At 44.6% G+C, this 23,386-nt stretch overlaps 1 protein-coding gene across 1 annotated transcript; it reads right to left on the reverse strand.

Annotated features, from left to right (window-relative positions):
• Window positions 1-2,235: 2,235 nt before the first annotated feature.
• On the reverse strand, window positions 2,236-20,301 carry LOC145347608 (zinc finger protein Gfi-1-like). The gene is made up of 7 exons (XM_080195225.1): window positions 20,242-20,301; window positions 16,199-16,382; window positions 14,996-15,193; window positions 13,870-14,261; window positions 9,914-10,051; window positions 7,797-7,962; window positions 2,236-2,770 (listed from the first exon to the last, which is right to left on the reverse strand). The coding sequence occupies exons 2-7, from the start codon at window positions 16,311-16,313 to the stop codon at window positions 2,592-2,594; spliced, it is 1,188 nt and encodes a 395-aa protein (XP_080051351.1). The 5' UTR covers window positions 16,314-16,382; window positions 20,242-20,301; the 3' UTR covers window positions 2,236-2,591.
• Window positions 20,302-23,386: the final 3,085 nt, after the last annotated feature.

The following is a 23,386-nucleotide window of genomic DNA, read 5'->3' on the forward strand; positions in this document are numbered from 1 at the left end:
AGCATGGCCAATGCACCTAATCAGCATATCTTGGGAGCACCCGGAGGAAACCCACGCAGACACGGGGAGAACGTGCAGACTCGCACAGACAGTGACCCAAGCCGGAGAATTGAACCCAGATCCCTGGCGCATGTGAGACGGCAGTGCTAACCACTGTGCCACTGTGCGGCCCCGATTTCACTGTGAATGCTTATTTGCAATGAAACATCCTTGAATGTCGAAAGGGCGTGGCCTGCTCAGGTTTAATGTCCAGCTCCTTGGGTAAATATTTGTTTTGCAGAACAACCGATCAAAAATATTTGGTTTGCGCCAGATGTGGTGCGTGTAGGGTTTGAAACCGCCGCGTGGAGGAGAGTTTAGGAGCCTGAAATTCCGCATTGTTTGCTTATTACAATCTCACTGCTCAACTGACACAACTTGCTAGACAGTTTGATTTGATTTGGAGGCGCTGTGTAATGAAGAGAGTAGTCACTTTGGACCTCAGAGTTGCACAAGTGTTCAGTTTCTCTCTGACTGAAATGGTCGGTGGATTGGAAACACTTCTTTACCTTTACATCAGGGGTTCTCTGCGCCCGTTGTCAAATGAAGAAATCGATCAAACGAAAATCCACTCTAAGTGTCTGAATCTTGATATCTGTGCACACTTGATATGTAATTTGATGAGCACTGAAGTGTACGCAGACAAACTAAAAGTATCTCTAAAGCGCTTGAAAGGTTTCTCTTTCCATAACAGAGTCCTGGGTTTCCACTTTTGTGCATTGAGTTTTGACTCACCAAATGGCTAGCTAGAGGTGCTATTAAAAATTTAAAAACCGCAACAAAGGTGTGCTCGGCGTCTCCGCTTACACAGTGTACTCTTACCCCCCAGCACACAAAAGGTAGGACCTCTACCCCATGAATAATGTGAAAGGCAATCTGCATAATGCATTTTTAATAGGGTTCCAGTAACCGCGTCGAGGAATATATTTATAAACGTCAAATTTCGCAAGATGATAAGCAGCAGTCACATGCCCCAGCCCTTGTCGTTTTAATTTTACCTCTTCCGAGACATCCACGTTTAGAAATTGCATTGCATTCAATTTCTTGCGATGCTTCCTTTTCCCCCGCGTTTGGGCTTTGGTTTTAAAGCAAATAATGTAGCAACTTGTCTCTAATGTAGCGAAACCTGCCCCTTGGTTAGTGTTTGGGTGAGGTCCACCAGGGTGACAGACGGAAGACAAGTTTTATTAAATTTCTCAATTTATTTCATGTCTCGTGAATAAATAAAGTAGAATAGATTATAATATCACACACGTTAAAGTCTGAGCAGAAAAATACAAATATTGAAATACGCTTTTAATAGTCTGTCCGCTTTGTACCCGCACTCGGGTTATTACCAAATCATTCCAGCCACCTTTAGTCTCACTGCACTCAATGGAAAAATGACAAAAAGTGATCCCAGTCCTGGCTTAAAGCATGCAGATGTTGTCTAAACTATTCTAATATCGCGTCCTGTCTGATCTCCGCAACCAACTGGGTTTTTAAATGACAGCGCGGTTTCTATTATTACTTTCGCCTAAAAGTAATAATTTACTTTTTTGTTGTTGTCAACGGTTCGGATCCGCGTTGCTGTTTAACGCCAGGCGGACGGCCCGATTTTAACTGGGCTTCTGAAATGAGTTCAAAAATCTGAGTCCCAACCCACCAGCTCCGGGTACAAGACCCAAAAATACAACATCGAGGGAAGGGGAATGAGTTGTCGATTTATTCAAATGATTTGTTAAATCTATTTACCTTCTCGAACCTCAATTAAGTCGATATCTGCGCGGAGAGCGCAGTTCCTGGGAACTCGGAAGTAAATATTGGATTGAACTATTTACAAAAGTACGTTTCTCCCGCTGTATTCAGTTGTAAGGACATTTTCCCTCCCAGAGCTGGAAGTTGGGGGGCGGGGGTGAAATTGCCAAGTTCTTGTTACACACACAAGAATCAAACGGCGAGAGCTTCCTAACTCACTGGTTGGATGTTTGAGGTGGCTTTTGCTACCAAATAAACCTGTTGAACTTTAACCTGGTGTTGTGAGACTTCTTACTGGAGATTTGAAGCCTTTTGTTTTAAACCATCCTCGGCAAACCCTTGTCGGAAAACCCGGTCAATGCAGAAAGCTGAACCGGTGTTTGCCATGTTTTGTTTTCGTTTAAAAAAAACAATTTATTTTTCTCCCTTTTGGAAGGAAATGAGGATTGAACGATTAAAGTTTCTATTCAATAAGTGAAAATTTCACCTATTTAAGAATGTCGAACAGTTTGTTTTTAAAAGTAAAAGTTGTAAGTAGGATTTAAAGTAAAATTTACCGAGGCAGATAACTGCCTTTATCTGACAGCAGTGTTTCTAGAAAGGCACATTTCTACACATGGAGAATTCCCCTGGAACTCAGTCTGCATCTTAATAACATGAAGATAACCGAGGCCACATAGAGGTGGAGGTGTGGGTTTCACACGTGTGGTCCCCAGTCACATCACTGGGACATCCTGGCGGGGGGGTTTTTGGAAAGCTGGTTCCTGCAACCCAGCTGTCGAGGCTATTTGCTTTCCCGTGTGTTCTCGGCTGCCCTATTTTAAATCGTGCTGTGTCTCACGGTGCCTCCGCAGGTCCACTTTCCTCTGGAACCCTTTGCCGCACAGGTCACAGCCGAAGGGCTTGAAGCCGGTGTGCTTGCGACTGTGTGTGATCAGATTGGAGCTCTGGCTGAACGCTTTGCCACACACCTGGCATTTGTGGGGTTTCTCGCCTGCAAAGTAACGGGGAACAAATCATTACCGAGGAACCCGCACTGTATTCTCCCATATACAGGGATGGTATAGGGACATCCCTTCATTTATATAAACAGCAGCAGTCTCATTGTGATATACTTCACCGGGAACATTATCTTACAATTATATAGTGCAAGAAGTGGCCCATCGAGTCTGTACCGACGCGCGAGAAACACCTGAACTCCCACCTAATCCCATTTCCCAGCACTAAGCCCATTTCCCAACATGTAGTCACCTATCTATGTGTCTTATATAGATGTAATTAATCAAAACACAAACGAAATAGCTGCTTTCATGGCGAAAACTCCTTGTGTAAGTGAAACAAAAAATAGTTTCGTACGGAAAATGCTGATTCTGAGGGGGGGGGGGGTGCTCTTCCCCGCCCAATATTTGAGTGATGTGGATTTTACGACTGGGGCTGGGACGAGACTGTAAAATCCCGCTCGGGGAATTCCGTTCTGCGAACCTCGCCCGCCCCGGAATCGGTAAAATGGCTCTTGTTGGTTATAATAAACTTGATGTGGAGATTCCGGCGTTGGACTGGGATAAACACAGTGAGAAGTTTTAACCTGGTGTTGTGAGACTTCTTACTGTAATAAACTGGTCAGGAATTGTGTCCCAGTGACCGCACAGGGACGCTGAATATTATGGTCAAAAATATTAGGAGAGAGAATATTTCAATAAGAAGATAAAGGATGTGAAACATTAACCCGAAACCCAATAAAAACACGGTTCCACCCCCCCCAAAAAAAAATCTTTCTATTGCTATCAGGTTAATGCAGACCAGCTGTATATTTCCACAGCGGCGTCAGGGGTTCAATTCCTCTTGCAATTAGCACAATGTGAAGTAAAGAAAACTGTTGAGACTTTTAAATAAAACAAGACCTGAAAGTGACCTATTCGGGTTTAAATAGTACAAGCAGAACGTAAATATAGCGGCCTGATCACTTTCCCTGCCCGTGTTAGCAGCTCATTCGCCTTCATGGTGTGTTCTCAGAGGCTTCAGCTAAATCGGGAGATGCAGAAACCCAGCTGACTGGAAACTTTGCGGCTCCCCCAGTTTGTTTTGAATGTTGTGCCGAATGTTTATTTTCGGGATGAGCGGTCTGACAATTCATACCCTGAGAATATTCCACCAGCAGCACTGAGACTGACACAAAGCAGTGATCTCCCTTTGCTCCCGCAGTTACAATTCATTATAATCTACACTCAGCTGGATTGTACTCGCTCGCGGATATTTCTAAATCCTTTCACTATTGACCGCTCCTGTATGAAAAGTAAATTGGTCACAATTTCGTTGGAATTGCTATGTGTGTGTGTGTTTTATTTTAGTTAGGGTTGATGCTAAGTTTCTTCCTCCCCCGAGTTCACTTTGAAACTGCTCCGCCCGCCAGTTTCATTCTCAGTAAGTTAGCCTTCCTTTCACAGGAGCATGGAATAGTCTAGTAGAAAAGAAAAAGTGGAAATCTCTACAGTGCAGAAGGAGGCCATTCGGCCCATCGAGTCTGCACCAACCACAATCCCACCCAGGCCCTATCCCCATGCGTTTACCCTAGCTAGCTCCCCCTGAAGCTAAGGAACAATTTAGCATGGCCAATCCACCTAACCAGCACATCTTCGGACCGTGGGAGGAAACCGGAGTACCCGGAGGGAACCCACGCAGACACGGGGAGAATGTGCAAACTCCGCACAGGCAGTGACCCGAGCCGGGAATCGAACCCGGGTCCCTGGCACGGTGAGGCAGCAGTGCTAACCACTGTGCCACCATGCCACCCCCTGGGCTATTTCAAGAGATATCAAATTACACCGAGCTTAAACCGCCTCCAGTTTTCTGAATTAAGAGATTAAAAATTAAAAAAAAACTGGAACTTCAAATGCTGGAAATGGTCGCTACAAGAGGACACAGGTTTAGGGTGTTGGGGGAGTAGGGGCAGAGGAGATGTCAGGGGTAAGTTTTTCACTCAGAGGGTGGTGGGTGAGTGGAATCGACTGCTGGCAGTGGTGGTGGAAGTGGATTCGATAGGGTCTTTTAAGAGATTTTTGGATAAATACATGGAACTTAGTAAGATAGTGGATTATAGGTAAGCCTAGTAGGTAGGGACATGTTCGGCGCAACTTGTGGGCCGAAGGGCCTGTTTTGTGCTGTAGTTTTTTTCTATGTTTCTATATTTCTGTGTTCCAGACTGCCCATCATTTGCAGAGGGACCAGACTGTTGCGGGGGACAGGGAATGGCTGCTTTGGCTAAGGGACATGAAAGATGCTGACAGATTTGCTGTGATCCCAGTTCCAGGTTCTATCTTGTTTTCTTTGAGACAGTTTTTGTGTGGATAACAGTAACCCATATACAATGGGATGAACTGTGAAACAGGAGTGTGTACAGAGTGTACTGATTGAAGGCTCCTGACAGATCTCACTGTGTTCTCAACTCTCTGGATGTTGAATGTGAAAGCCCCGCTCACTCTGCCTGTGGAAACTCGGCTATTGTCACCTGGGCAGGCGCTGTGAGCACCCAGCACAAGGCTGGTAACTATTCACCTGTCATCTCCCCCCTCCCCGGCCGCTAAATCAAGGCCAGGCTAATAATCCCCGGGGAATCATCTTACAGTGAGCCGCTCTGAATAAACAGCGGCCGGGATCATATTAAGCTACACTGATTGGATTGCTACCATTCAATTATTGAACAGGGGGTCATTAATGAAACCATCGCCAAGCTCCAGCTCTTCCGTCAGGCATTGTTCACAGAGGGATGCAATATTGCGCCGGCATTGAGTTGCAGTGCAAACTCTGGAGAATGAAATGCACACAAAACCCAATCGGGAAATTGGGCTGCTGTGAAAGCTGGTTAAAAAGGGGGAGGGGGAGGGGTGGAAGGAGGAATGAGGGGGAGGGGGAGGTGGCAATGGGGCGTGCAAAGGGCAGTGGAAATCTGGAAAATAAAAACAGAAAATGCTGGAAATACTCAACAGGTCTGACAGCATCTGTGGAGAAAGAAACCATTCACACCCCACTCCAGCAAGAATGGAGATTCGCTGCAGCGGGACTGGAGAATTCCCGCCATGGTTAACCGGCGGGATTTTCTGCCCCCACCACGGTGTGTTTTGTGGCTGCGGGAGGCAGCACACTACTGGTGGGATTTTATGGTCCCACCATTGCCAACAGGGTTTCCTTGTTGTACCCGCCCCTTGGCGTTGAGAAACCCGCAGTTGAGGTGTGTCATTGACGGGGCCATAAGATCCCACCGGTGGAAATGGCAGCATGTTTCACCTTCCATCAGAATGTTCCCCCATTCATGCTGGTGGGATCTTCCGGTCCTGCCGATGGCACATACCCGCTGTGGGTTTCATGAAGGTGAGGGGGGCATTCAACAGGATACCCCGTTGGCCAGAAGATCCTGGGCCACAGGGTGGCACAGTGATTAGCGCTGCTGCCTCACGGCTCCAGGGACCTGGGTTCAATTCCCGGCTTGGGTCTGTGTGGAGTTTGCATGTTCTCCCCGTGTCTGTGTGGGTTTCCTCCAGGTGCTCCAATTTCCATCCACAGTCTGAAAGATGTGCTGGTTAGATGGATTGACCCAATCAGGTGCCTGAGTGTGGCAATTAGGGGAATTTCACAGCAACTTCATTGCAGTGTTAATGTAAGCCTTACTTATGGCTCATAAATAAACCTTACTCTGCTTTATCCTGAACTCTCCACTCTCCTGACAAAGGAAGACGGTGTTCCAAAAGCTTGTGACGTTTACTATCAAATAAACCTGTTGGACTTTAACCTGGTGTTGTGAGACTTCTTACTGTGTTTACCCCAGTCCAACGCCGGCATCTCCACATCTTATCCTACTGGTGGCAAACCATCTCCTGCCATGGGGAAAGACATGGCATTTTGCACAGGACTCTACTTCTCTCTCCACAGATATGCCAGATCTGCTGAGTTTTACCAGCTTTTTCTGTTTTTACTTCAGATTTCCCAGTCTGCAGTGTTCTGCTTTTGGTTTAGTAGAAATCAGAACTCCATTTCTCCCTAAAAACACCCTTGAGGTTAGAAGTCAATTGAAAATTTCAGATGTTAGCCTGATCATTTTTTAAGAAAAGGCTATTAAAGGATAATGCCAAGGAAATCAGTCAGTAATGAACTGCTTGTCTGGTGGAAGAGTTTCATTGCTTAATCACCCCCTCCTGATGTGGTAAGTTGGGTTTGAAGATACACCATGTTCATCAGGATGTTAAGTGAGAATTACTCCCAAGAATATTCGTCAATTAACCTGCCCTCTCCTTAGTACAGGGATCAATAACTGGGGGTGTAGAGTTGAGGCAATGAGCAGGAAAATTAGAGGGGATTTGAGGAAAATTGTTTTCACTCAGGTGGGAATCTGGAACTCACTGCCTGAAAGGATAATAGAGGCACAACATTTGAGAAATATTTAGATAAGCATTTGAAATGTCACGGCAAACAAGGCTATGGACCAAGTGCTGGAAAATGGAATATAAGTTTAAGCTCTTTAAGTTTATTGATTAGTGTCATGAGTAGGCTTACATTAACACTGCAATGAAGTTACTATGAAAATCCGCTGGTTGCCACACTCCAGTGCCTGTTTGGGTACACTGAGGGGGAATTTAGCATGACCAATGCACCTAACCAGCACGTCTTTCGGACTGTGGGAGGAAACCGGAGCATCTGGAGAAAACCCACTCAGACATGGGGATAATGTGTAGACTCCACACTAACAGTGACCTGAATTGGGAATCGAACCCATGTCCCTGGCATTGTGAGGCAACAGTGCGAACCATTGTGTCACCATGCCGCCCACAAATAGATTGGTGTTTGATGGCCAGTGCAGAAACGTTGGGATGAAGGGCCTCTTTCCGTGCTGTATAATTTATCCCTATGACTATAACGGGAAAGTCACTGCTTTCTTTCCTGGTCAGTTTCAGATCACTGATTTTTTTTTGAGTTTCACTGGCAGTCAAAGGCCTTTCATTTTTACAATGCATTTGCTGCCTCCTCCTCACCTGTGTGAATGAAGGTGTGCTTTTTCATGTCTGACTTCTGGTGAAATCTCTTCCCACAGTACTGGCAGGGGTAAGGCCTGGTGTCTGAGTGAATCAACAAGTGTGTGGACAACGTTGAAGATCTTTTAAAAGTTTTACCGCAGATCTTGCAGTCAAAGCTCCTTTCCTGAAATGGAATGAAATTGTAACATGAAATTAAAACTTGACATTACAGTTTGTCACCCTGAATCATAATTTGGTTGGTTCAACACACATTTGGGTGAGATGCAAACACATATATATATATATCTGGTAAAGACATAACAAAGCTCTAATTCATTGAATATTTCTAACTTCTAAAATAATAAATTTGAGCATGAGAAATAAAGGTGGGATTGGGCCATGTGGCCCATCGAGTCTGCTCTCCCACTCAATCAAACCATGGCTATAGCAACTCCATTTTTCTGCCGTTTCCCAACATTCCTTTCTTTCTTTCAGTGTTCAAAAATCTGTCTTGAATAGACTCCAGTTGTCTGAAGTAAGAATTGCTAGATTTGCAAACTTCTGAGTGAGTGAAGAAATTTATCCTCATCCCAATTCTGAATGGCATGGTCCTGAGTCTATGTCCCTGATTCTAAACTTTCAAGCTAGAGAACCAACTCAGGATCTACCCTCACAGTCCTCTAATAATGATAGATGGTAATATATGGTCACTTTTGATTCTTCTAAACAGTAAATGCCTGTTCTATTTAATCTCTCTGCACAGGTCTCTCAGTCGCTCTTTATGGGACAGTTCTCATCCCAGGAATCAATCTACTGAACCTTTGTTACACAACCAATCTTGTGTAACCTTTGTAATACACCCCACCCATCCCCCCACCAAAGCCCTATATAATTGCAGAAAGACGTCCTTACTCATGCTCCAACACCTCTGCAACAAAAGTAATGGCTTCCTAAATCCTTTTTGGACTTGCATGTCAACTTTCTGTGATTTTACACAAGGACCTCAAATCCTTTCCAATATCAACAGTTAGTAATCTCTCAGCTTTGAAAAAAAAAATTCTGCTTCTCTATTCTTCTTATGCAAGTGCATCTCCTCAAATTAGATTCCATCTGCCACCCTCTTGACTATGCATGTAGGTAGTCTACATTATTTTGCAATCTCTTCATGTATTCCACACAGTTTATTCTCCCACCCAGCCTTGCATATTCAGAAAACTTGAAAATATCAGTCATCTTTTCATCTAAGTTATTGTTATAGATTGTAAGTAATGAGTGGATTAATTGTGGATCATCAACTTTTACATCCTACCATTTGGAAACTGTCACATTTATCCTTACCCTGTTTTCTGTCTGTTGAATAAACCATGTTTCATTTTGACATATTCTCTTAAATCTCATGGGCCCTAATCTTGTATGGCACTTTACCAAATACCATTTTGAAAATCTAAATATTACATTTACTAGTTCTCCTTCATCTATCCTGTTAGTTACATGCTCATAGAACTCTTAATAGATTTGTCAAACATGATTTTTCTTTCATAAAGTCATGTTAATTTTGACTAATCATATGGTGATCTTCCTGGTGCTGTTACCATTACGAATGGATATGAGTTAACATTCAAAAATAGCCATATTAAAGTGGTTGTAATTTTAGTTTTTTTGAAGGTGACATTGAAAAATAATGAGACAAAAATGCTCAGCATTACCATTATTTTACAAGGTTTTTACTGTAAGGTCTACTTATTGAATCAGTATAGAGGAGGCCATTTAGTCCATTGTGTCTATACTGACTCTTTGAAAGGACAATCCAATTAATCTCGTTCTCCTACTTTATCCCCATAGCCCTGCAAATTCAGGTTTTTATCCAATCCTCTACTGAAAGTTATCATTGAATCTGCTTCCACCATTTGTTCACATAACAATGCTAAACAGTGCAAATACATACTGCTGCAAAAATACTCACACATGTGCTCTGTCTGAAATAAATGGAAAATGATTGAATTGCTTCGAATACACAAAGCATTAGTCTGTTAAGGCGGTGCTTATGAATGTGTGTGCTTGGTTTCCAGTTGGATCATGCTATGAGTGCTTGGTGTGATCTAGCTGACAGATTTTGTTTTCTGTGGTTCTCCTACCTGTGAGTGCACTGCTTTATGCTGTTCCAGGCTGACCGCATGGCCAAATGTTTTGCCGCAAATGTCACAGGCGAAGGGTCGGGTGCCACTGTGAGACCGGCGGACGTGGACTTCGAGGCCGTGAGGAGTGGAGAACACCTGATGCAAAGGCAGGAAAAGGAGTTAATGGCATCCTACAATCGATAAAATGACCAAGACATGCCAAAACTGCACTGGCAGACTGGGACAAGACCTTGGAATGAGGAAGGCGGACCAGAGTTATACTGGTGGCCAAGCAGCTCATCCAGCGCATTCATCCAATCACATGCACACTGACAAAAATTGGAAACTACCACTGATTACCAGCCAAAAGCATATCAGAAAATATTTCCAATCACTTTCTGGGGGACGGGTACAATATCCTTCAATTAAAAACAGATAAGATGCATTCAAAACATTGATGGAGTTCACCTGATGTGTACTTATGAATTGATGAGATATTCTTTAGGATTCTAATGTGAAAACATCAATCTTCATGTCAAATTGAAGCTTTTTTTTGTTAAATATTTGACCATCCAAGTGGCCAAGTTACACACCATGGCTTATTTTGGGAAGGTTTAAAAAGTTGTTCAGAATTCTAATCAAGTAAAATACTGGAATTCTAAAATAAAATAAAACAGAAAGAGCTGGAAAAACTCAGCAGGTCAGGCTGCATCTGTGGAGAGAGAACTAGAGTTAATGTTTTGAGTCCAATGTGACTTCTTGGGAACTGAAAGGAGGTGGAAACATAATGGGTTTTAAGGTATTGAAAAGGGGAGGGGACCAACAAAAAGGTCTGGAATAGGTTAGAGAGCGAGAGAGATGTCAGGGAACAAAATGCAAAGGACAACAGTGGTAAAGAAACAAAGCATTGGTCCAGATAGAGTAGTAGTGACACGATAATGAACAGTTCTGTCTGAAGGTGAATGCCTGAAAAACAAGGCACAGACTGGCAATGAAAAGGAAGGTCAAGAATACCTGGTTGGAAATTGTTGGATGCAACCTTGAGTCCAAAAGGCTAAAGAGTGCCTCATCAGAAGATATGTTCTCCCTCCAGCTGGCATTGAACTACTGGGAGATTCCAACAGGCAAGGACAGTGGCGCGAGTGTAAGAGCAAGGTGGGGAATTATAATGACAAGCAGTTGTAAGTCCAGCATCATGCTTATGGACTTTAGCCTCAAGATAAAGGGGGGGCGGTTTAGAACGGAGTTGAGGAGGAACTTCTTCACTCAAAGGGTGGTGAATCTCTGGAATTCTCTACCAGTTGAAGTGGTGGAGGCTACCTCACTAAATATTTTTAAGATGGGTTTTTGATAAGAGAGGGGATTAAGGGTTATGGGGAGAGGGCGGGAATGTGGAACTGAACCACGACAGATCAGCCATGATCTTATTGAATGGAGGGGCAGGCTCGAAGGGCTAGTTGGCCTACCCCTGCTCCTATTTCTTATGTTCTTATGTTTATCCCTGCACAGTGACTCCAAACATTAACTCGGTTTCTCTATCCACAGATGCTGCCTGATTGACTGAGCTTTTCAGGCACTTTCTGGCTTTTGTGCACAATTTGATTTGTATGAGGGTGTAGTTTTTTTTTGGAAAAGCCATCAAATCAGCCAAGATGACTTTATGATCTTATAACTGCATCAGTTTTTTAAATTTAAACATTATTTTATGCAGCACAGGGCTGAGGATGAGCAATGCTACAGCGATGACAAGACTAGGTGCTTGTACAACACCTTCCTTTACAATGGGTAGGACAACTGTTGATGTAGACCCTCGATCAGAACTTGTTCTGCGGTAAGTCATTGACCTGAACTGTTAACCCTATCTCTCCACAGTTGCCGAATAGTCCTCTGAGTGCTGTGTATATGATGTGGATATGCCGGCGTTGGATTGGGGTGAACACACTAAAAAGTCTGACAACACCAGGTTTCAGTCCAACCGATTTATTTGATAGTAAATTCACTAGCTCAGACTTTTTGCTGTGTATATCCCATATTATTAGTCCACTAGCATGGTTTACAAGGTCAAAATGTAAAAAATTGAATTAAAAAGGGTGAGTAAATTGCCCTGTCAATTACTACAGGATAAGGGAAATTTTGACATAAATCATATTGTGCTCCCCACTAAAATAATTCCTGCCTTTGATAACACCCCCAAAGATATCAGCAATTATTGACAGAAATCTCACCAAGGGATTGTTGCGATGTAATGAAACAGGAAGTGAGATGATAAACCATGAAACCAAAACTGAAGTGGTCCCTAAATTATCTGATCCCCAAGATGAAAGTATTGCTTGCAATACTTTCTGGGGTGGCACAGTGGTTAGCACTGCTGTCTCACAAAGCCAGGGACCTGGGTTCAATTCTAGCCTTGGGTCACTGCCTGTTGTGGTGTCTGCATGTTCTCCCTGTGTCTGTGTGGGTTCCCTCTGGGGTGCTCTGGTTTCTTTCCACAGTCCAAAGATATGCAGGTTAGATGGATTGGCCATGCTAAATTGCCCCTTAGTGTCAGAGTGACCAGTAGGGTAAATATGTGGGATCACAGGGAAAGGCCTGGGTGATATTGTGGTTAGTGCAGACTCAATGGGCCAAATGGCCTCCTTCTGCACTATAGGGATTCTAATTCTGTCAGCTCCAAGTCACAGTTCATGTTAGCTTTTAATTTATATTTTATCTTCTTGTTTTTGCTAATGTCCAGTATTGTACTAGTTAATACTCCATGCATCAGATGTATGTGAATGTTCATAAAAAGGCTATGTGAACATGCCAACAATTACAGATGGGGCAGACCAATCTGCCCCAAACAACTGTGATAACTTTACAATATGTACATTCTCCACCCCATTCAAAACCACGTCTTAACTGCAGGGTTATTGAGAGAATCATCTCCAATTAGTTCCAAAAAACAAGTCTATCCTTTTGTCTATTAGCCTATCTGAATGAACATTAAAGTGGACATTATAAAATCACTCACCATAGACAAAGGAGACATGATAAGAATTAAACTGATGTGTTTATCATGTTAGTGTCATTAGTTTCCTAACTTAAAATCCAATAAGAATTCTGATTATGGATTTATAAAGATGTGAAGTATCTAATGAGTGGCAGCTTCCCGGGGGTTTGTTGTTGGATCACCAAAAATTCGATCAATCGGAGTGTCTTTGCTTAGATTCGATTAATAATTTTAATCCTAATATTTTGTCAGGTTCTTGGTGAGGGACAGATTGCTTCTGATCAACGCAAGAGTGTTCAGTACAACGTGGCGTCAAACTATTACTTTTTCATTTTGTTTTGCAGTCTCCTCGTCTGTCGATCCCTAACTTCTCTCTCAAAGGAGACAACTCTTCACTGGTCTCCCAGTCCAGTACAAACATTTGGAGCTGACGTTGTCATGTGGCAGTGAGGTAGTTCCCCAGTCTCACTGCTCGGACCTATTATCGCCACAATCTGCCTCCAAATAGCTTGTTGCTATAAAGGGTTAAACTCTCAGGTCACATGATAAGAAGGAAGTATGCAACACTTTGTGGCCGCCAATGACATAATGTGGACAGGACATGGCAACCCTGTCCCTCACTTTGAGCTCAGCATTACTGATCTGGGAGTGTCACCGGTGGGAGATGGGTTTATTTTTCTTGTTTTAAGTGTGTCAGGGGCAATGGGACAAAGGCGGCGGAATGGAGACGAGGCATAGGTCAGCTGTTGAATGGCAATAGAGGGGCTGAACGGATTGTTCCTGTTCCTATCCCGACCAAAGCTCCTGGTTCACAGCAAAGCAGAGAAGGTGGAGGTTTGCCTGGGACAGAATGGGTGGCCCACAGGGAGAGAATAGCGGGATGGAAAACCTTTCCAACAAAGATCCATAGGGCAGTACAGGGTATCAGACATGAGACTTTGCAAGTGGAGAAGGGGTGTGGGAGGGCTGGGAGTGGAGCCCCTACCTTGCTGCACTTGATGCATTTGTAAGCGCCGTTGTTCAGCAACAACCGGGTGCACATCAGCTCCGACTCGGTTTTGATTTCGCTCCTTTTCTCGTGAAAGCCGGAGCCGCGCTTGTTGTACAGGCTGGGGGCAGCGCTCAGGTCGCTGTAGAGGCCACGGCCCGGGCTCTGCTCACTGTAGAGGCCGGTGGCGGGGACCAGGTCACTGTAGAGGCCGGAGGTGCGTTCACTGTACAACCCCACGGCGGAGCTTCGTTCCAAAGTTGGGGGCCGGTAATTCTGCACCAGGTACTTCAGCTCAGAGCCCGGGTAACTATTCCAGCCGTACTGCTTGAAGGGTAAGGCAAATGGGTGGCTCTCCTCTATAGTCGGAGAGAGGGATTTCTCGGAGACTAAACGAAAAAAAAAGAAATTAAATAATTCCCTGTGATTTTACAGCAGGATAATGACGTCAAATTAAACATACTTCTATGCAGAATGAAATGTGATGTGTAAGAATTAGAAGCGTGCAACGTTCTGCACTCTCTCGTTTCCTTCTCTATGAACGGTATGTTTTGTATGGCGCACAAGAAACAATACTTTTCACTGCATATTAATCCATGTGACAATAATAAATCAAACATCTTACTGTATTTCGATGATATTAAACTGTTAATGTCCACAAACATCATTACATCCAATTTTAAATTGAGTATTAACTGAGATTAAATTGGGCAAGTCTCGCTCGGAATAAGGCAATAATCAGACGGTAATTTGAAAGTGTTTGTCCTGATAACTATAGCTAAGCAACACGGTAATGTGGACGCCCCTTTTAACGAAATAAATGTCAGATCTGATTAAAACATTTGTCAGAGTTACACAATTCACCCAAATTCAGGACATGGTGAATTTTTACATTGTTTTTCTCTATATATATACGGTTTTCCTTGTGATTTGATAAGGCGTGGCTAATTGTATAAATGCACCTCACTGTAGGAAATGTGGACAATCATTTGCTATATCCCTGTTTGGCTTTATCTGCCGTCGAATTACATTCGAACTACGTGCCAACTAACAGGATGATGTGTGTGTGTGTGTGGGGGGGGGGTGGATTGGTGCTTGCGGTGTTACTGTGTAGAGATGTTACCTGGTGATGCGGATGGAGAAGGTGGTCTCCAGAAGTTCTCATATTCTGGGGCCCTGCTACAGACACTGCTTTCACAGCTCGCCGGAGACTCCGGCACCTCAGCCGCTTCCACCAGGGGAGGTTTCGGCGAAGATTTACCGTTGGAATCCGCACCAGGGACATCTGGGCAATAGGTAGCATCTTCTGATATCCTGCTCTCTGTAATCATATTGGAGGGAAGGGGGAAGGGGGGTGGGGAACCAATTGAAGCTATTAAACCGGTTGTACAATTGTAAAGAGACAAAAACAGGGCTGTCATCAGATTGTAATAAATTCGTACTAAATGCCCTGTTATTAGCAGCAGGTAGGTGTACCAAGAGAAAATGTACATAAAGCAACATCTTGTCCACGACAATAAATTAGATTCGTTGTCCAACTTCCATATTTCAAAGATTTTTCACATGTATAAATAAATAATGATGCAACTAAAAATGAAATATTAAAAAGCTTGTATTTCTACAAGAGCTGCATCACAAATGTTCCAAAGCGGAGGAGGAGGGAACACTTAAAAGTTATTCGGATAAAAATAACCTTTATTCACACCTTCCTTTAACTAGAAGCGTTGACATTAAAAAAAAACACGTCCGCAGTCTGAAAACATTAATAAAGTCTGTGGGGTTTTTTTTCTGGGTGGAGTGGGACAGGTAATGCAAAGAGGCGCTGCATCGATAAAATATATTTAAAATTACATCGAACTCACAATCACACACTCACTGCTGGGGTCGGTGTTGGAGGCAGAGACCCTAAACTCTCTTAAAACGTATTTGGACCTGCAAGTGAGGTGATGTAAATTACAGGGCGATGGGCCGGGGGCAGGAAGATGGGACTGGAAAGGGATGACACAGATCAGATGGGCCGGATGGCCTCCTCCTGTGCTGTAATTTTGCTACGGTTCTATGTTGACCAATAATCGCAGCTGGATTGTCTCCTAGATTAATTTAAAGAACTGATACCAGCGAACAGTTTAAACAAAAACAAGTCGAACGTTTAATCCAGATTGAGAGAATTGTTGAGCGAACTCAAAAACACTCCAATGTTTTCGTTCACCTTTCGTTCACATCTTCCCGAGTAAATAAATAAAACAGCTCTAGCCACAACACAAGGAGCCTGGCTCACTGCAACAAATCTTTGGGTGGGACCTTTCGTTTGAATGTTTTCGGTTACCTGAGCAGATATCCGCCAGAATATTCTCCAGCTTGTTGTTGTAGTCATCCTCAATGTGTCGGTGCTGGTGGTAGCTGTGGGCTTTCTTACTCTTCACCAGGAAAGAGCGGGGCATCTCTCAGCTTCAGTGGGGCAGATCCTGTCTGCGGCTTGGAGGGGAAATCAGTTTGAGCAGCAATTGAATCTTTTAGAAAGAGACAGAGAGAGGGGGGGAGTTGAGCTGTGTGTGATTACACATCATTGGTTACATATAGGCTGGGCTTGCCTGCCCTGGGCGGAGGAGCGGAAGGCCTGCCCACTCACTGGGCTGCCTGCCCTGGGCGGAGGCACAGCAGACCTGCCCATTCACCAGGTGTTACTCTGCCAGGTGGCAACACAAAGCTGGCCACACAAATCCCTGCCATCCGATTGGACAGGACAATGCCCCTACCACCCACACACATTCATCTTAGGTCTCCTTTTCTCCCACTGGGAAATCAAACTGACAGCACCCGGGATAAGTGACACTATTTATTCCATTCTGTTACACAATACTCCATCGGAAGGATGATTCTGTCCCTGGACCTGAAATTGAGCTACAGTCAGAACCTGCAAAGACTTAGCCACTTCCACAGTCAACATTGCAACTCCATTCCTCGCCCTTTAGCGAAATGGTCAAACACAGGTCCTTGGAGGTTTTCAGGTCTTGCTAAAACCGAGCCATGCCTACCCTCCTCCGAGATCATAATCTAGAGCAATGATGTTAAGCATCTCTCCATAATTCGGCAGCAAATGATAGTTTGACACGGTTACCTCATCCTGTTCGTCCAGGGTTAGAATATAAATGACTTGATGTTAAACTATTGATGTAGCATTTGCTTTTGCCTAATTTGGGTTCAGATTTCAGTGTAACTTAAGCAATGTTTTATTTATTCTCCCTGGCTAAAGATGTAGAGAGAGAAAAAAAACTCCAATATTCTTGTATTTTATTAATTACTCGAGGTTCTGCTTCTGGTGGGAGTTGCCTGGTTCTCTCTACTCCTGGCTCTCTCTACGCCTGCCTCTCTGTACCTCTCTCTCTACCCCTGGCTCTCTCTACCCCTGGCTCCCTCTATCCCTTACTCTCTGTACCTTTCTCTCTCTACCCCGGCTCTCTCTACCCCGGCTCTCTCTACCCCTCTGACTCTCTCTACCCCTGGTTCTCTCCATCCCTAGCTTTCTCTACCCCTGACCTGTGCATGTAGTGTGCGGGCTGGAATATGTGTACAGAATGGGAGATAAAACAAAGAAGTTCACGCTGACCACACGACAGTTCGAGTGGAAGAATCGAGTTTCCACCGTCCAGGCTGCATCCCTGACATGTTGTTGAGTGAACTGGACTTTGATTGTCTTCTCCTCGGCCTATGCCAACTTCACACACAAAAGGCAGGGGCAGTTCATTTATTCACCCCTGTCATTTATCTATACATTCGAAAGTAGTGTCCAACTTTCGGAGGCATTTTAAATTTGACTTCGTCCCACTAACTTTTTGGATCCAATTTTTTTTTGGAACGGGTAAAGGATAAATACTTTGCATTTATATGGCGCCTGTCACGACAGCTGAAGGTCTCAAAATCAATGATGTATCTCTGAAATGTGGTCCATCTTGTTCAGGTAGGAAAAGGAATGCCAAATTCCACACAGCAAAATCCCACAGATGCAATGGGATAATAACCAGATTTTTTTTTGATTAAGGGATTAAATATTGACACCGAGATTAATTCCCCTGCTCTTCAGTGAGTGAGGATTGACGTGAGTTGAACGTTTATTAATCTTACAGACTTAAAGAAGGGGAAACGTGGAAGATCTGAATAGTTAGTGTACTTAACCCAAACTGGGACTTGTGTCTGTGCAATAAACGAGCTAATTGACACAAACTCTGGTTTTGTTTGTACCCCTCGGCGTGTCTTGTGGCGAGATTCTCAGAGTGTGCACATTAGTTGAATGCTTTGCGTTAGTTTTCAACCATCTACTTCCGCGACTTATTTTGCAACACGGAGGAGGGAGGGGAGGTGGCAAAGACCCTTCTGCTTTGCCAGGGCGTTGGCCGTGTGAGCTTGTAGCAGTTTCTTGCGGGCAGTACGAGTGAAATGAGTGAACTCCGCAATCAGATGGTGGGAAGTGGAGATTTCTCTACACCTGCTTTGGGAACAGAATGGTTAGCCTTCGTCCACAGGCACATTTCCCAGTAGGGAAACAAAATCAAAGCACATCTGATAAAAATGTTGACGTGGTTGTTGTACCGATGGTCAAGCAAGGTCGAGGATGTCACAGTGCAGCTTTGTTAAGGTCCCTGCCCTCCCCCCCGGTTCCAGAGCCTGCCTTTACTGTGTTCACAGACACAAGTCAACCTGACTGCGGGGATGGGGAGGGCACAACTTCAGGCTAAAGGGACAATCCTTTAAAACACTGATGAGGAGGAATTCATGATGTGGATGTGCCGGCGTTGGACTGGCGTAAACACAGTAAAAAGTCTGACAACACCAGGTTTTAGTCCAACCGATTTATTGGAGGAATTCACCAGAGAGTGGTGAATCTGTGGAACTCTTTGCCGCAGAAGGCTGTGGAGGTCAGGTCATTGAGTGTCTTTAATACAGAGATAGGTAGACTCTTGATTAGTAAGGGGAATCAGGGTTATGGGAAAAAGATAGGAGAATGGGGATGAGAAAAATATCAGCCGTGCTTGAATGGAGGAGAACACTCGATGGGCCGAGTGGCCTAATTCTGCTCCTATGTCTTTTGGAGGGGGTGCAATCCTGAAACCACTGCAGAGGGCTGGGCTCAGAGATTACAATAGCAAGCCCCTCTTGTACAATCCACATCCCAGGCCGCTCAGCTCACTTTCCCATCAGCGGGTTTCTGGGCAGTTTATTCTCTGAGGGAGTGTCCAGAGGTGGATTGAGCCCAGTTACAATTCCGAAAGTTGATCAGCAGTGACACGTAGCGTGGTGGGAAGGTTTGTAATCGGGAAACAGACTGCAGTCATGCAGCCAGTTTCAGGTTCCTCAGTGGCTTTGTACGATTTCTCACGGTGAACCCACAGCCCCAGTTTTGCGCTTGCATTGTGCAGCCAGCGGCGCTTCCTGAACCTTCAAGTCGGCCAACGTGATTTTGCCTCGGGCGTCTGTATAAACATCGAAAAGAAAACCAAGTCCCCTCTTCGTGCGACCCCCCCCCCCCCCCGCCCCCCAAAGTAACCAAGGTCTCAGAGTGCAAGGGCCGCTTTAAAGGCGGCGCGGTCGATAAACGTGGGAGAAAGATAGTGCGAGTCCATGTGTGGCTGTGGTAATTAATAATAGAGTGGGAACCAGCTCTGTGACCCTTGCTCTAGAACTAACCCAGCCACCCCCACCCCCAGTCGCGCATCCATCACAATTAGAACAGAAATGGGGCAGTAGATACAGCTCGGTAATACACAGTTTATATCAGGTGGGGAACTTATATTTAACCCACCGAACAACAACATAACTTCTGAGAGCATTCTCGTTCCTGAATGCGGGCAAAAAAGACTTGATTCCACTAACTCCGGTCTTTGAGAATTGATGTATGTCAGAGTATAAAGTATATCACAGGAAGTAAAAATCGGCAGCATATCGGAGCTGCAATGTGACAAGCCTCACACATTTAATACCACAAAGACTGTTAGTTAGCATGTAACTCCCATAGCCAATAAATATATATGTTCCACCCCCTCTACATACTCTCAGCAGAAGATAAGAGGGTTTTTTTTATCCTGGACTTTTTGGCCAGGATGCTGTAGAATGGGGTGGGGGGGTGGGGGGGGACTTGGCTGGAACTGGATTTATTGTAAATGTAACATTGATCTGGGGACAGCTCCAGAGGTGGTGGAGTACATTGTTATGACCCATCCCCAGAGCCCAGACTTCAAACACAAAACCTTGTAAGGCCGAGTTATTGCATTCTCTTCCAACTTTGTTGGAGTTTCCATGTGAGAGAAAGAGAGAGGCACGATTTTAGCAACATTTTGGACGATTTGAACAATATTTGAAATAAGCATTTCTTACCAGCAGGCAGCGGCGGGTGCCGGGGGCGAGAATGAGGGAGGCAGGTCTCAAAAGGCTGAGAGTGGGAGCAGGGCAGAGTGCAGCGTTGATACTGATGGTGAGAATGTGTTGGCTTCTCACCATCACACAGCACCTTAATCCGAATGGCTCAGCAAAGTGGGAACTGCTCACAGCTTGGTGTAACTCCCAACAGTTTAGCTCTCAAAACCACAAAAGGCACTTCCTGTGTTTTAGAAATGTAATCTGAGTGAAGAAAAAAAGAGCGGGGACTCCAGATTGAGACACATTCACACAGGGTTTGATTGAGGACTGTCTATGGCTCCCCCCACCCCACCCGCCATCCCCCGCCAGATCCCCCAGATTGGTGTCATGAATGTGTAAAGGCGCTCTCTTTGCCTCAGTGATCTCTGTGAGGGCAACATTTCCCTGAACTATTCTTGGATCCTGTCGAAAACTTCCGTAATGAGAAAGTCAAGAGATTCATGACACAGATTTATTTAAAATAGAAAACCCTTTCCAACTATGAATAAATGCTTCAATTCTAATAGAGAAAAACTCCGGCGGTGGGCAACAGTTATCTGGAAGACTTGTTCAGAACTGTCTCGGGGCTTTTTAGATCATAGACCCCTACCGTGCAGAAAGAGGCCCTTCGGCCCATCGAGTCTGCACAGACCATAATCCCACTCTACCCCCATATCCCTACACAATTACCCGCTAATCCCTCTAACCTACGTATCCCAGAACACTAACGGGCAATTTTAGCATGGCCAATCAACCTAACCCGCACATCTTTGGACTGTGGGAGGAAACCGGAGCACCCGGAGGAAACCCACGCAGACACGGGGAGAATGTGCAAACTCCACACCGACAGTGACCCAAGCCGGAATCAAACCCAGGACCCTGGAACTGTGAAGCAGCAGTGCTAACCCCTGTGCTACCGTGCCGCCTTTGTGTGTGTGTGTGTGTGTGTGTGTGTTTGTGTATCTGTCCGTGCGCCTATTTTTGCGTCTGTATGTGTATATTTGTGCATGTGTGTATGTGTGTGTGCGTGTGTCCATCCGTGTGTGCATATGTGCGCATGTGTGTATGTATGCATGAGTGAATGTATGAATGTATAAGTGTGTGTTTGTGTTATGTGTGCATGAGTGTATGAGTGTATATGTGCGTGCATATATGTGTGCATGCATGCATGTATATGTGTGTATGCATATGTGTATGTGCATGTGTGTGCGCATATGTATGCATGGGTATATATGTGTGCATGTGTGTGAGCATGTGTGTGCATGTATGTATATGTGCATGTGTGTTTGCATGCGTGTATATATGTGTGTGCATGCGTGTATATATGTATGTATATGTGCATGTGTGTGCGCATGCGGGTATATTTGTATGTGTGTGCATGTGTGTGTGGGCGGGGGGACAGGGGTGGTTCAGAGAGAGCTTTCAGAGTTGGAAATTGCCCTTTGCTTATTTTCAGTCGGACCCCACTCCCCCCGTTACCATTCCTGTTTCACACAGTGTGCTTTCGACACGCATGGAGCGCTGAACTGACAGACTGTAGCCCAGCCTTGCACCCTCAGAGACAGCTCAGGGTGACGGCCTGCACTGGCTGCAGTGAAACATCCCCATCATTTAGTGAATAGCGAGACTCAGTCACTAAATGAGAAAGGCAGCCGCTTCTGTAATGGGAACCGGGACTCTTCAAGCCTTGTCAGGTCTCCGCTTTCCTCGTAAGAAAGCTCGGTCTGAGATGACTAGCTGTGACGGATATTAGCACCCTTGACATGGTCTAGTTAAAAGCAGGCGAAACTAACATACGATCAGTAACATAGTGGAACTAACGCTGCAGCCCCGGCTGAAGCAAGTTTCCCCTTAAGATCAAAGAGCAGAGTTACAACTGAACACACCCACCTCTGCACGGGTCAGTCACCGGCTCCGAGTCAGGAAAAATAAAGCTTCAACGAACAAACAAGTTTGACAGTGTGAAAGAAAACTTGTTACTCAGAGAGTAAAGTGTGTCTAACCAGCTACCCCGCCCCCCCAGCACCAGTTAACTCTCTGTTCAGTATTTTTGTTTTTACTATTTGTCTGCAAGACTGAACTTCGAGGAGGAGTTTATAATTACAGTTTTCTGCCTGTTTAATGAGAAGTTCTGATTTCTGATAGAGACACTTCTGAAGTCACAATTCGGGGAGGTGAGGCGGGGTGGGGGGGAGGCGCAATCTCAAACATCCCCTTCGCACATTTACTCACCTCGGTGTTGTTAGCGCAGGCGGAATTTACACTCGAACGGTCATTTTGTTCACCAATTAAAACTTGTAACTGGTTTTCGGCATCAAAACGCACATGATCGGGACTCAAATCCCCGCAGCTAACAGAGACCATAACAACCACTTACACTCAATACGTGACTATAACATTAACCCGCTCAGTTAACGGGGCATATCTGAGAGTGAGTACTTTATTAACCGCGCTGTATTGTACTCCCTTTGTTTGGCATGTAGGTGGCATGAGTACAATCTCACCCAAATCTTGTCTGGGCAGGCTGTTTTACCCCAATTATGCAAAGCTTTCGCTGTGATGGACAAAAAAAAAACTCAACGGAGGAAAATACTGAGACCAGGAGTAACGCGTGTGTGACTGTGTGACCCTGCTCTACAATATTAATAATCTATCACCCAATACATGGCGAAACGTGTACTCATCAAATTGAGAATCATTTAGCTCAATAAAAGTCGCCTCCAAAAAGACACGATAGCGATTGCTAGGTGGATCGGAAATGTCCCAACTTGTTGGGACTCTGAATTGGCTTTAATTTGACTTGATTGGATTGGAATAAAGTAAACAAAAAAAAGATATTGAATAGGATATAACATAATAATCTACTGAAGGTGAGTTACAGCAATAACTTTATATACTGCTTTTAATTAAACAAAAAACTCTAAGGCACCTTTGAAAACAAAAGGTTAATTAGGAAGCATTCGGACAAGTGGCCAGAATCTTGGTGATATGGGCACAGGTTAGGGAGTGCCATCAGAGAGGGAGGTTTGAAGAAAGAATTGCAAAATTTCAGTTTGAGGTCACCAGGATTGGAGGTACACAGACCTTTTGGAGAATTGCAGGGCTGGAGGAGATTTCGGACATC

The sequence above is a fragment of the Carcharhinus amblyrhynchos genome, chromosome 9 (assembly GCF_965287045.1).
Source record: "Carcharhinus amblyrhynchos chromosome 9, sCarAmb.v2.hapA, whole genome shotgun sequence".
In the NCBI taxonomy this organism is placed as follows: domain Eukaryota; kingdom Metazoa; phylum Chordata; class Chondrichthyes; order Carcharhiniformes; family Carcharhinidae; genus Carcharhinus; species Carcharhinus amblyrhynchos.

Bases quoted from the DNA above. Each gene is read 5' to 3' on its own strand.
- LOC145347608 (XM_080195225.1), bottom strand. From the start codon at position 16,313: ATGCCCCGCTCTTTCCTGGTGAAGAGTAAGAAAGCCCACAGCTACCAC. The intron at 15,194-16,198 runs GTAACCGAAAAC...ATATGATTACAG, and splicing joins TCTGGCGGATATCTGCTCAG to AGAGCAGGATATCAGAAGAT. The intron at 2,771-7,796 runs GTGAGGAGGAGG...GTTACTTTGCAG, and splicing joins GCACACCTTCATTCACACAG to GCGAGAAACCCCACAAATGC.